This window comes from Calliphora vicina, chromosome 3 (genome assembly GCF_958450345.1).
Source record: "Calliphora vicina chromosome 3, idCalVici1.1, whole genome shotgun sequence".
Lineage (NCBI taxonomy): Eukaryota > Metazoa > Arthropoda > Insecta > Diptera > Calliphoridae > Calliphora > Calliphora vicina.
In genome coordinates, this window is record NC_088782.1 from 111,243,879 (window position 1) to 111,259,044 (window position 15,166).

Genomic DNA, 15,166 nt, shown 5'->3' on the forward strand with positions numbered 1-15,166 from the left:
CTAAACACTAATTGCTTTACAACACTACTTTCCAACAACGGCTTCATTTTGTTGTCAGATTTTCTTTCATCTGTCATTCGTTTAATTTTTTTCTTATAACTTAGCCAAGAAAATGCAGTGCTAGTTGTTTTTTTATAATTTAAATTATTTAAAATAGTTTATTTACAACGAAAATATTAAAAAACATAAATTTAATAACTCCTAACCATAAATAATATAAAATATTTGCAAGAAATATAAAATTAAAAGCGAAAAAATGAAAAGAAAAATTTTCTTCAACAACAGCTGCCCTTTGTAATAAAGCAGCAAAAAAAAAGAAGAGAATAATTTAATTACAAAAAGAGCAAGAAAATATTTACCAAAAAGGAACACCCTTTTTAAGCAATAATAAATAAACAAAACAATTACAAATATGGTGGTAATAAATTTGTAAATAATTATTTATAAAGTAAACATTGTGTGTTGAAAAGTATTATTAAATTTTATTTATTTTCTGGCTTTTTTAATGATGTCATAAAAAACTTGTATGTGTGATTGTGTCAAAAACTGTAAATTTTTTAATTGGTAAAATTTGTTGTTGCTGTCATCTCACAAGCTGGCTGGATAATTGGATTTAATTAATGCTATTTTTTGTGGGAATATTTAGATAAAAGGTAAGTTTTTGTTTTATTTTTTTATAGGATAATTTCTTTAATTTATTTCTTTGTTGTGATGGCATTTTCATTTCCTTGACTGCGTTTTTTTCTTCGTCTCATGCAATAAGCATTTTCTTTAAGTGTTGATAAACGATTTTTTATAGAGGTTTATTTACATTTTGCCGGAACAGTGGTTCAGTTCAGATGAAATCGTATTTGAAAATAATTTGTAATATTGTATTAATTAATAACGATTAATTGAATAAAACAGATTAATAATATTAGATGCAAGTGGATTTTATAAAAATAAACTAAATTTGTTCAAGCTGAAGCAAAAATTATATAAAAATTTAAGGTATTTGAAAATTGTTTCTATTAAATAGAATAAAAATACTGAAACCAAGTGGGTTTTAGGAAAATAAGCTAAATTATATAAAGTTGAAGGTATTTGGATACCTTTGCTCAGAGATTTTTAATTTTAAGGGCTAAATAATTTGTTTAAAACAATTTATTTTGTTAATCTTCTGGTAATCAGTTATTTTAATTGTGCTGTGTGGTGTATTGTGCCTGAAAGTGTTATCTTTTTTAATGAACATAAATAGTGTAAATAAAATATTTCAGTAACCAAATTATTAAACTTCCATTCAATTGCTGCAAGCTGCTGTGTATTTACGTGTCTGATCAAATCTTCCTTTCAACAAATGTTAAGGTTAAGGGTGAACTTTTTGGTTTCAAAACGTATATTTAAGGTTATGGGTAAATTTTCTTTTAAAATTTTAATGGTAATGGGATTTTTTTTTTTACATATAAATATCTAAATATACCTTAAATGCATGTAAATATTAAACTAACAACTCTAAATTATACATTAAAAAACATACAAAACATATTTTTCATCAAAAGCTTAAATGCTTTTCATTATTTTATTTCTAGGGCCAAAACACGGGGATTTATTGAGGCAATGACTCAAGGATGGGGGACACAAAAGGCCGAAAATAATAGCTTAGCTTTGAGCTAAATTTTTCCTTTTTTTTTTTAAATAAAAAAATTGGAAACTATTTATAATTTACATAAAATCCATGCATTTAAAATCAAATTTGAAAAAGGATTTATTAGAAAGTTCTTGTAAGGTCGTCAACACAAATATGGCTAGTAGTTTGTTAAATGAAGATGAGGATAATGCTACACGTAATACACAGCAGCAGCAGCAACAAAATAATAATAATTTAAACGAATCATCATCAAATCCCCCTGCCAGCAACTCTAACAACAACGAAATGCAAGACAATGAGGCAAAATTGAAAAAACAAAATTTGGAAGAACGCAAACAAGAATTGGAAAAGCTACTCAATGAGAAAAGCTGGCTATTGCAGCAGCTGCAAAAGCAGGAGTGTCAAATATTGAATGGCAACTTTGAGTATATGAATTTTAATGATTTCATACAAAATCTAGCCGTTCAATATAAACAGGAACAAACCAGCAATAACGCAAATGTTGCTAATACTGGAGATAGTGTTTCCACTTTAAGTGGTGATGGCTCTAGCCACTTGTCTACAGCAGAGGAGGCTATATTAAGACGTAAGCCCTTGGCGGCCAAAGAAAATCATCAGCATTTAAATAATAACAATGTTTTGCATAGACGACAATCTGAAATCTCTAACAGATCTTCAGAATATGACAATTATCCTCAAAATGATAATCAATCTACACAGTCGGAGGGCGGCAGGGTAGCGGTAATGCATGGTGCTGCCCAAGCCACCCAGCAATATGCTGCCAAGGCAGCTTTAAAGAAAAGATCAGCCACTGTAGCGGGCACCACAGCCCAATCCTCCACTAATCTACAAATGATTAGGCAGCAACATTTGGAACAGCAACAACAGCAATTGTTATATAAACAACAGCAGCAGCAGCAGCAACAACAGCAACACTATCATCATCCCCAGCAGCATTTATTCAAGCAACATATAGAACATCATCAGGTACTAATGCCACACTTGCAATATGCCACCCAAAAGTTTTACTATACCACACTGCAGCCGCCAGCCAATGCACCCAGCCAACAGCAGCTGCACACACAACAACAGCAGCAATATGGACGTTATATACAAAACAAACAAATTGCCCAACAGCAGACTATGCATCATGTTCCCCAAACTTCACAAACTATACCACAGGCCCAACATCAACAGCTGCTGCTAACACCACCCTCCGGCTCCAGTGTTATCATCGACAATATTTCCTTGTACTCTTTAAATTCCAATAATGTGGCCACATTACACCGGCCCGCCCAGCAGCAGCAACCCATTATTGTACAATGTGATAAATACTATTTATCGCCCACTTCGCATCATGTCTCGCACAATGATGGTGGTGGTTTTATAAAATCATCACAAAATATTAAAGAATATCATTCGCCCATTAATTCGCCGCAACATTTATCGGTACGTGATAAAAATCGTCTGCAAACATCACAATCTAATCTGGCCCAAAGGGGAGCTACACCTGCATTAGATATTATATCCCTGGCGCCTTCATATGTGTCCATGGAAACTATAGACTATTCAACATCACCGGTGGCCTCTAATATGCGCTGGAGATCACAAAACAATTTACCGCCTTTAAATACGCCAACAGCAATGGTGGGCGAAATAAAATCACAATCCAGCGATATGTTAAATAATAATCAATATTATAATACAGCCCTAAATCCACCTCCACCACCGAATCCTACCACTCTAGTAACACAAAACCAAACCTTAGTACCACCGCCAAATGTCACCCAAGTTAAACCCTTTAAGCCTTTAGATGATATCTCCATTAATTCTTATAGTTGTGAAACACAAAAGAAATTAAAACCCAAACAATGGCTAGAGTCCTCTTTAGATGGCCCGGTTATTAGGCAAACTCCAGTAAACGAAGAGCCCTGCTCCTCCAACTCCTTTAACTCTAACAACAACAATAGTCAAACCAGATCCAAACTTTCTTCACAATCTTTAAATACTTCCCGTCATTATTCTATGTCTGCTGCTCAAGCCAAATCTAATAATCAAAATCCAATTCCCCCTACTAATGCTTCACACAACAAACTAAGTCAATCTACTTCTTATTTAAATCAAATGGATTTTGCTAATGCTAATAACCCCAACACTCCCACACCCTCTATATCCCAGGCCTACAATCTAGAATTGTCGCCACAAACTTCACCGGCTTATAAATATTTGGCGGCTCAACAAAAGCCACCAGCTAGGCCTCCTCCCTCTACTTTGTATGTCAATACTTCTAATACAAATTTAGCTCACTCAGCCACCCCTACCCCACCCTTGGCAGCTGCCTTATCACCCGATATACGCATAGAATCCCCGGTTAATATGACTGTGGTACAACCCGCCACTTTTCAGCCCTATAAAGAGGTTACCAAGCCTTTCGAAATGTCCGATTTTTATAAATATTCAACGAAATTTAGACAAAAGGAAAATAATAACAATAATAATGGAGAGAATTAAAGGTTTTCAAAAACTATTTCCGAAAACTGTTTCCTTTTTTAAGTTTCTTAAGAAAACTTTTCTTTGAAAATGAGTTTTAAGCTAAATAATATTTTTAGGAAAACATTTTTGGACAAAACTATTTTTCTGAAAAAAAAAAAATATAAAATTTATTCTAAAAATGTCTAAACTTTTTAATAAATTGTTTTGTAGAAAAATGTTTTGTGTTTGAAAAACTTTTTTAAGAAAAAAATTTTTTCGTAAACTTTTTCAAAAATTTTAGAAAAGCTTTTCCAAAATTGGTTTTTTATGAAGACATTTTTTTGAAAAGCTTTTTGAGAGATTTTTTTTGAATAACATTTTTTTAAAAAAAAATCATTTTAAGTAAATTTTATTCTGAAAAAAGCTATAAAATCCTTTCTTGAGAACTTGATTCCGAAACTTTTCTAAAAAACTTTTTAATAAATTTTGTTTGAAAAACTTTTTTAAGAAAAAATTTTTTTCGTAAACTTTTTCAAAAATTTTAGAAAATCTTTTCCAAAATTGTTTTTTTATGAATAATGCGTTTGAGACATTTTTAAAAAATAAGATTTTTAAAAACATTTTTTTTTAAAGCTTTTTGCATTTTTTTCTGAAAAAAAGCTATAAAATCTGATTCTGGAACTTTTCTAAAAAAAAGTTTAATATTTTTTTTTGTAGAAAGAGAATCTTTTTATGTAAACAATAAGTTTTGAAGAAAAACTTTTTTCCAAAATTTTTTCGTAAACTTTTTCAAAAATTTTAGAAAATCTTTTCCAAAATTGTTTTTTTATGAATAATGCGTTTGAGACATTTTTAAAAAATAAGATTTTTAAAAACATTTTTTTTAATAGCTTTTTGAGAATTTTTTTTCTGAAAAAAGCTATAAAATCTGATTCTGGAACTTTTCTAAAAAAAAATTTTTAATATTTTTTTTTGTAGAAAGAGAATCTTTTTATGTAAACAATAAGTTTTGAAGTTTTTTCCAAGAGGCATTTTTAAAAAATAAGATTTTTAGAATTTTTTTTTTCTAAAAAAAGCATTTTAAGTAAATTTTATTCGGAAAAAAGCTTTAAATTCCTTTTACTGAAGCTTTCTTGAGAACTTGATTCAGGAATAAAGCTTTTATATTTTTTCTATTTGAATTTTTATAAAACAGCTTTTTTCAGTTTTCAAAATGCATGAATATTTTCTTAAAAAAGCTTTTCTGAATCATGAAGGACTAAAGCTTTTAGAGAAAACGAACTATTTTTCTAAAAAAGCTTCTTTGTTTTTTAAATAAGAAAAATTTTTTAAGATCGCTTTTGAAATCAGCTTTTTGAGAAAACGTATTTTCTGAAGAAAAGCTTTTTTGAACTTAAAAAAGTTGTTACTGAAAGTAGCTTTTTTCTAAATAAATTTTTGTATATAAAAAATAAGGTTTTCTTAACTAGTTTCTGGAAATGTTTTTTTTGTTATTTTCTATAAAAAAGCTTTTCTTACACATGAATGAGTTTTTTTTTCGGGACCAAAGCTGTTAGAGAAAGCTAAAGCTTTATCAAAAAAGGCTTCTTTTTTTAATTAAGAAACATTTTTTAAAATCACTTTTGAAACCAGCTTTTAGAAAACGTATTTTCTGAAGAAAAGCTTTTTTAAACTTAAAAAAGTTGTTTCTGAAAAGAAGCATTTTTTCTAAATAAACTTTTTTATATAAAAAATAAGGTTTTCTTAACTAGTTTCTGGAAAGGTTTTTTTTGTTATTTTCTATAAAAAAGCTTTTCTGACGCATGAACGAAAGTTTTTTTTCGGGACTAAAGCTGTTAGAGAAAGCTAAACCTTTATCAAAAACGGCTTCTTTTTTTAATTAAGAACAATTTTTTAAAATCACTTTTGAAACCAGCTTTTAGAAAACGTATTTTCTGAAGAAAAGCTTTTTTAAACTTAAAAAAGTTGTTTCTGAAAAGAAGCTTTTAGAGAAATTGTTTCTAAATAAACTTTTTTATATAAACAATAAGCTTTTTGGACAACTTAAAAAAAAAATTTCTTCTTAGTTTTTTTCTGGACTAAAGCTTATAAAGAAAACTAAATCTTTTTCTAAAAAAAGCATTTTAAAAACATTTTGCCAAAAAAATATAAAAAATGTTTTTTCTCAAAAATATTTTCCAACGAAAAGGAAGTATTTTTTTACTTATTTTCTAAAGAAATCCTATTTTTAAGAAAAGTGAAGCTTTTTCGGAAATATGTTTTTTTTAAGAATATTTCCCTTTTCATGATTTTCTTTGAGATTTTATATTGGTGGGAAATAAGCAGAAATATCGTTTATTATCTGTATTGAGGCGCAGCAGCCACTTGAAGATTTCAATATAAAAATCTGAATATTGAATAAAGAAACCCCTTGAATTAGATTCAAAAGTTTCATTTCTATATAAAAACAGTACTAAATGTATTTACTTTTAATTGCATTAAATTCAATTAAACAAGTAAAGCTATAGATTAACAAAAACTTTAATAATAAACAAATACATAATTTCAAAATGTTAAACCAGAATTTAACATATATTTGAAAAACAAAATAAATGCAATAAAACAAATTGCAATTTAAAAGTTAAAAACAAAAGTAAACACCAAAACATTCTAAAAAAAACCAGTGATATTAAATGAAATATCATTTATCAAAAAACAAACTGATTTTTAAAAGATTTTTAAAGGTTTAGATTTTTATAAAACTTATTTTAAACTAGCGTAAGCCAACAGAAATTGCATTTCAATTAGATTTGTAATTTTTATAATTTTTTTTAAATAACAAAACAATTTGTTTATTATTTGTATTTAATATTAAATTTGTGTAGCTATTGTATTAATTTTATATATAATTTATTTAACATTTAATTTAATTAAACTTTATAACTTGACAATCAAATTGTAATTTAACAATATTAACAATAAATTCTATATTTATGTTATGTTGTGAATGTATAACTTTTAAATTAGAAATTCAAAATTGTTAAAAATATTTAAATATTTAAATTGCTATTAAAAAGAAAAACCAGTGTCTTAATTAAAACGAAAACAAAACTAAATATGTAATAGGAAATGTAAGATTAAGCATTTAATCAAACATTGCTACTAAATAATTATAAACAGGAATTTATTTATGAAATAATAACTATCCTTTGCCTTAATATGTGGTTAGTTTTACTAACCTTAACAAACAATAATTATTAAAAATATGTATTTGAAAATTTAATGCTCAAATTTATTGCCAAAATATTTGTTTTTTTATATATACAAACTTTCTTTTTTTATATAATATTAGTAAAGTAAATAAATTATAAATTTTATATTTACGATTTTAAAATTAATCTATCATATTTTTTTTTTTATAAATTTATACAATACAATTTTTCTTTTTATATAAATAGCTAATTTTTTATAGTAAGTAGTAGGTTCTACTATAAAATATTTAGGGGTTTTTATTTAACATTTTATATTAAATAAAAAAATAATAATTATTAAAAATATAATGTATTTTTTATTTACACCGCTTTACTTTATTCTTAGTTATATAAAAAACATTGAGGACAGATTTTAAGATTTAAGAAAAATTACATATTAATGCTCGGATTCCATACTTATAACCAATTTTTGCAACTTTGTAAGGAACATTTTAAATTTAATTCAGGACATTGAAATAATTATGTTCTGGAAATATTGGTATCCTTTGAATGATATTTTCATATTTTTTTCTATTTATGGCAAACAATAATCTCAGCAAAAGGATGATTTCACTAGTTATTATAGCTTGTTGAAGAATAAGTATGTATAGTAGCTCCTTGCTGCGATTAAAATCAAAATTGACACAAACATTAATATCTTTATTTTATATTATATATATTATAAGAGAATTATGAATGCTCAATTCATTTTCTAAGCGGCCTTGTAGGGAAATTGGGACAAATGTTGCCCGATTTTCGCCATACTTTACAGTATAAATTCAGAGTGCTTAGAACTAATTTTTGAAAAATTTCTGGGGACATTTGTATGGGGGCTAAGTGAAATTATCTATTATTAGATATCCATATTGTCTATATTAATGACTTAGTAATCATAGAATCCGGTTGGTTTAGCCTGGAAACGATGGACGTATAATTAATACCCAGAAGTTTACCCCTTGGGTATCACAATGGGATCAGTTTTTTGAATGGACCCAAGTGAGCTGCTTGAAGAGTGGCTACCCATGGAACCTAACCTAACCTAAGAAAAACCAGGACAACCTAGATTTTTTACTTATTTTTGACCTATATCCAGGCTAAACCAACCAGATTCTCTGATGGAAGAGTAGATTCGTCTAAGACTCAATCTTGATAGCTCATCTAAGCATGATAGGAATGGTAATCCGAGGATGCGTTCCCTCAGGTTTATCAGAGACGGGCATTGGCAGAATAGGTGGGACACCGTCTCCTCCACTTCTTCATTGTGACAGCTCCTACAGTAGTCATTGTACCGTAGGCCCAATCTCCTAGCATGTGTCTCAATTATACAGTGTCCTGTAATGAATGAAACAATTAGCCTTATTTGCTCACGACGAAATTCTATACGTAGATTCGTCCTGTTGGCATCATATACGGGCCAAGTAGACCTCGTTATAACACAGGAAGACTCATTGGTCCACCTGCTTTGTGCAGATTCATATAGTATTCGCTGAACAGCCATCTTGCAATTAACAAGGGAAATACCAGAAAAGGGATCGATCTCTTCATCATCCATCATCGCACCCCTTTTGGCCAGTTCATCTGCTATACAATTACCCTGATTTCCATCGTGACCAGGGACCCATATAAGCGTTATCCTAGAATGTCTCGCTATCTCATTAAGGGATACCGGGCATTCCTCGGTTAACCTAGATGTCGTGAAGACACCGTTAACGGCAGCCTTGCTATCAGTAAATATGGATATATCACCAGATATTCGATAAAACCTAAGCCAGTTCGATGCACGTAACTTCCGCTTGAAGAGCCGTACAGAAGTTAGGTAGCCTGAAGTAGGATTTAATCCCATAGTTATCAATGAAGAAACCACCACCGTTAATCGGTTAGCCGATTAATTTTGGACGGTTAACTGTTCGAATAATTTAAAACTTTAACATATTTTTTTGGATTTATTTTTCCAATTCAATTCAATTACAAATTTCAAATTGAAATTATATATTTTTTCGAACATCCAAGAAAAATGTTTAGTGAGAATAATTTACATGTACAGTGGCTCACATTCAAAGTGAGCCATGGACTGTTTTCAGATAAAATAATTAATACATAATGAAAAGAAAATTTTGTTGGCAAAAATATCACGTATCTTTATTACTTTAATTTTTTTTAATATATTAAATGCTAAATGTAAAAAAACACAAAAACTCAAAAAGGACTTCAAATCTACATCACAGTGAAAGTGAACTATTTAAATTAAATACTGTTTATATGTAATATTAATATTTTGTTGGACCGCCTTTCGCTGAAATCACGGTTTGTAGACGCCTAGGCATTGATTCTAATACACTAGAAGTGTACGTGAAAGTAATTCCGCTCCATTCCGATTGCAAAGCCTCCATACGGTTTTTTGTGACGTAATATTATGTTTTCTGATATTTTGGTCTAGACGGACCCATAAATTTTCAATAATATTTAAGTCGGGAGACTGTGGTGGTACTTCAAGGACATTTGGACAGTTATAAAGCAACCATTCTCTGGCAGCATACGATTTATGCTTGAGATCGTTGTCCTGGTAGAAGTAGAAAACTTCTTCGATCCCTAGTTTCTCAACACTGGGCTTCACATTTTTCATCAAAACGTCTAGATAAACAAATTTATTCATTATTCTGGAAACAGGGCACTGTTTTAATGATTTCTGTAGAAGTTGTCATAAGAACCTTGATCACTACTATGACTATCGGTGATGGATATTCGGAAGATGCAAACTTCCTTATTGTGGGATTATTAAACCAAGTAAATCGGCTATCTTTGACTGTCTGCCTTAATAATCTAACCTAACTAGATACAAGGATTTCATGGACAGGAATGACAATGCCGGATACTTAACCCCTAACAAATTAAACGGACTACCGAGGCTACTTAAGGTTTCATATAACCGGCTGCCCTAAGTAGCAGTGACACACTTGGGTCCATCATAATCGAATCCCTTGCGATACCTGGAAATAAAGGGTTGATATTAAGAGTACCAACAAATCAGTACCCCCTTCAATCATATTCAGTCATTAACCAAACATTCAGTCGCACGTAGAGATGCTAATCGGGACGGATTTTTAAAAATTCCGGGGTCCGAAATCCCGATCCGGGATTCCCCGCTTGGCATCTCTAGTCGCACGACTGGGGGCATTTGAATTTCTGATGTCCACCCTTGATAGGTTCATCAGATCGTGCAACGTTCCAAATATCAGTTCTGATGTGCCCAGACAGTGATAAAAAAGTGTTCAACCGTCTCCACCTCTTCGTTGAGACAACTTCTAGATCAAAGAGTAAGAAAATTGGACAATATATTGAAGAACAAATGGTATGGGTCGTCTCGTCACATATATAAGTAGATAATCACCCCTATCGTGAAAAACATGTGAAATTTATGTTCCCATGAAATATCCATTTTCCTCGAAGGGAAAATTGCTATCTTGATATTCCCCTAAACTTTTCATTCACAATAGTTGATTTTGTTCGTAACAGCTGTTTATTGTTTACAAAATTTCATCTAAAAATTTCACTACACGGGGAATTTTTACACGTGAACAGAGTTGATGAACGAGAAATGGGAAAAGGGAACATATTTCATGTGAAATGTTGATTTGCGATAGGGGTGAATATTAGAAGAAAGAAGAATGAAAGGCATTGATTGTAGAAAATAGTAAAAAATGCATAAATTCACATTCCCGTTCCTATTGAACCAGACAATATCCACCAGTTTATAACCAGTAATGTCCTTCATTCCATCGTCTGGCCAGACATTTAATCCTATATCGTTCTAGCGAATGGCAACGAAAGATGATATGTTCCATCCATGTTCCAAATCACAATACAAATGTCCTCAAAATACTTTATCTAACACTAACAGCGATCTGGTACCTACTATGTCTAGCTTCGGCCTTGACACTTTTCAGTCCGTTATGTTCCTTCTACGATTGGTTGGTTACATTCAAGTACATAACTGTGTAATATTGACAAGCCTGAGGTTTTACTTCCATTTTCCACACCTCTAGTGCAATACTTGCACCACGAGTACTACTTTAAGAATGGCTATTGAAAACATCTTATAAATACTCCCGATCAAAAGGCCAATAAGGTATAAAGTGACTCTGGCTGACACCAGATTCATAGCGCAGTGTGGATAGTGAATGACTGTAGAAACAGACATAAGAAGATACCGAATATTTGACCAAGGGGCAATAGCACATCGAACAGATGTGATAGTTTTCAAGACATGGATTAGAACTAATGAATAATCCAGACACTCTAATATATAGGGTCTTGCAATAGGACTTGCGAACTTTGAAAGTTGATAGCGGCCGTATTGTTGAAATTCCTACCAATAAACGAAGATTTAGAAGATTTGATTAATAGATGGTACACGTTTTAAATAAAACAAGTAAGAGTGCTATATTCGTCTGTTCCGAATCTTATAAAAACATAGGTGAACATATCGCGGTAGTTGCGGTATTTTCCTTATATCTCAGCCATTTGTTTGACGAGTTTCACGATTTTAAATAGCAATCTAAGTTGGGTGTATCAATCATATATTAAAGTTATTTAGAGGCTTTGGAAAGTTGTTTTCAACAGACAGACATGGCTATATCGACTCATCTGTGTATAACGATCCAGAAACTTTATGGGGTCGCAGATGAAAAATGTAGGAATTTAAATTTAATAATGTTGTAGTTTTTTCACCAAATATTCGGTAATTTTTTATACCCTTCACCATCGTGAGAAGGGTATATATAAGTTTGTCATTCCGTTTGTAATTTCTACATTTTTCATTTCCGACCCTATAAAGTATATATATTCTGGATCCTTATAGATAGCGGAGTCGATTAAGCCATGTCCGTCTGTCTGTCTGTTGAAATCAATTTTCTGAAGACCCCAGGATCCAAATCTTCAATAATTCTGTCAGACATGCTTTCGAGAAGTTTGCTATTTAAAATCAGCAAAATCGGTCCATAAATAACGAAGATATGAGCAAAAAACCGGGACAACCTCGATTTTTGACCTATTTTTTTATCTATATCTGGATTACTAAGTCATTAATATTGACAATATGGATATCTAATGATAGATATTTCAAAGTCCATTGCAACGATGTAGATAAGGCTATAGTAAGTTGGACCTACAATGGGTCAAAATCGGGAAAAATATTTTTTAACCCGAATTTTTTTTTATCAACAAATTTTTTTTGTCATACATTTTTTTCCCAAAAAAAAAAAATTTTAAAAAAAATTTGGAAAAAAACTTTTTTTAAAAAACAATTTAAAAAAAAAAAATTTGAAAAACAATTAAAAAAAAAATTTAAATTTTGTTTACCTAAAAATATTTAAAGAAATTTATTTCAAAGTATAATTTGGTGAAGGGTATATAAGATTCGGCACAGCCGAATATAGCTCTCTTACTTGTTAATATTTTATTTATTTTTCCAATTCCCTATAAAAATTTGTTCTAAAAATTCGTAAGTAGTGCAATTATGAAAATGATGATTTCATTTCCTTTTGTTATTTGAGTGGCGGCACACTTTATACATGTTTTTCATTTCTAAAAATGAGAATGTAAAAAAAAATTTCGTGTTTATTTTTTATTTTTAACAATTTTCTGAAAAATCTCTTTTTTATTTATCAACACTTTGTCAAAGTGTTTTGCTGGCTACGCAGTGCCTGTGTCCCACTCAATATTCTCCAAGAAGATACACAAGCACACACTCACTCACTCTTCCAAGTGTATATTTATATGTTTATGTCCCATTTTTACGAAAGAAATCATTCGCACTTCTGGGTAAGGGACTGGATGAAATTAAAGCGACAAAATGCAGGCGACTATGGTGGGTTTAATGGGAATGAATACTTCTCAACGACCAAGGAATGAATACCTTAGTTTTTGGACCGATTAAGTACATAGCTTTCCATTTCATTTGGAAGAGTATTATTTTAGATGGAATTTCATGAAATTTCATGAAATTTCAAATTTCTTTCTTATATTACTTTTGTGTACCGCTTTGATCGTCTGTCGCTTTAATTCTAATTGATCAAGTCTCTTATTAAAGACACTTGATGTTTTTCCATAAAATTATAAAAACAAACCATTTTGAATAGAATTTGTATTTATGAGTGCGTTTGGGTGTCTTTAAGATTTACGAGAAGACCGAACAAATTTGAGAGTTGAAAGATCTCCGAGTTTAATGAATTGATATGGTTGAGAAAATGAGGTGGAGGAACACAATTTCTGTTTAAATGTAGCTGCATTTTCGTATTTTCTTTTTATATATTTTTCTAGATATTCGATAAATTGTTATTTTAGTTTAGTTGCAATTGGCGCGTTATTTAGTTTAAACGTTCTCTATTTTCTTAACAAAAAAAAAAGGAATTTTAAATTCCAAATCCCTTAAAATGGAGACGGAACATTAATTTTTAAAAAAAAACTTAGTTTATAGTTTGTTAGTTTAGTAATAAATAATTGGCAAAAAAAATTCCTTAATAAAAGTAGAGAAGAAAAAAATTACGTGAAAATTTGTTAATTATAACCTTAAAACATTTACATCAAAAAATTAAAAAAAGAAATTGAACAAAATTATTCAAAAAATCATTTCAAATATCTTAAGTGTCTTAAATGTTGTTCTGATTTTAAAATTATTTTGAAAAATTACCAAAAATAAAAAAAACTTGAAGCAAATTTGTGTGCTCATTGGCTGCCCTTTTTACAAAGTCAACGTCACCATGTTTGAGAATTGTTAAAATCATTTTTTATTATTTTATGTGTTTTGCGGCCTTATAAAAATACATTTTTGTTTAAATTTGTGCTGCATTTTTTTTTGAAAATCAAAAAAATAAATCTCATTTTGTGAAAAAAAAAGAAAAACCTAAACCGACATTCTCTGCTCTCCCTCTGCTATATTTATTCTCCCCCCATTGTATACCATCCACTTGCGATCCACTTGGTGATCGTCAGTGCGTGTGTGTATTGAGCGGCGCATATTAATGGCAAATCGAATATAATGGATCTATTTACTCTTTACGATTGGGTATGTACAAAATAATTGAAATATTATTGATATTTTAAGTTTGTTTTGATTTTTATTGCATTAAAAATAAGAAAGTTAAAAGAATTAATTCTTGGATTATTTACAAAATTATCTTTTTTTTTTTTGTAAAATATAAATTTATGCATAGTGAAAGATAAAGATAGTGATCACTGATCGATTTTTTTTTGCTTTGAAAATATCGAATTTTTTGCATCTTTAATTAGAAAATGAGATTTATTTTTTGGAAAAAATCCCTAATTTTTAAGTCATATCTACATTAAGTGATCACTGATCGAGTACCTTTTCTGAATTAAATGTTATTAATGATTCAATCGGTCTTTATATAAATAGGTAATAGGTAATAGGTTAGGAAGGGGTGTACATTGTGTGTACTTCCACTCGGAGACCTTGAGGTCCATTGTGATTCCCTTCAATAGAGATAGACAAAGGTGATAGCCTTAGAGTAAGAAAAAAGTCCAAAGTTCCGTCTGTTAAAAAGAAGAAGAAAGAAAGAAAGATAAGTCTTTTTACGGATTTGGACTCGCCGTAGAACGTCCCTTAAATAGCCACCCTATTCCCTTAATGAAACCCAGTATGTTGCTTAGTTTGCAGCCAGCAACACTACCAAGTTCGTCCAGAAATCTATTTCCTTGCCATCTAAGTCTGTGACCCTGTAGCATAGGGCAGTTGCACATAATGTGCTCTACTGTCTCTAGCTCCTCTGCATCCCCACATACTCCACAGAAGTCCTGTGTGCCATTATTCCATTTACCC

General features: G+C 30.3%; 2 protein-coding genes across 6 annotated transcripts in view; both read left to right on the forward strand.

The window, feature by feature from the left end:
• The first annotated feature begins 91 nt into the window (after nucleotides 1-91).
• On the forward strand, nucleotides 92-4,175 carry sstn (stepping stone). Its single transcript, XM_065504005.1, has 2 exons — nucleotides 92-653; nucleotides 1,569-4,175. Exon 2 carries the CDS (start codon nucleotides 1,715-1,717, stop codon nucleotides 4,136-4,138), a length of 2,424 nt encoding a protein of 807 aa, XP_065360077.1. The 5' UTR covers nucleotides 92-653; nucleotides 1,569-1,714; the 3' UTR covers nucleotides 4,139-4,175.
• Nucleotides 4,176-14,202: 10,027 nt separating this feature from the next.
• The window catches only part of Plp (Pericentrin-like protein), an 85,978-nt gene continuing 85,014 nt past the window's right edge, over nucleotides 14,203-15,166 (forward strand). For 3 of the 5 annotated variants that reach the window (XM_065503997.1, XM_065503998.1, XM_065504000.1), the window contains exon 1: nucleotides 14,203-14,392. In XM_065503997.1, the coding sequence (XP_065360069.1) occupies nucleotides 14,366-14,392 (27 nt within the window). In that variant the 5' untranslated portion in view covers nucleotides 14,203-14,365. The remainder of the gene's footprint in view (nucleotides 14,393-15,166) is intronic. The other 2 variants (XM_065504001.1, XM_065504002.1) reach the window with 1 other exon arrangement.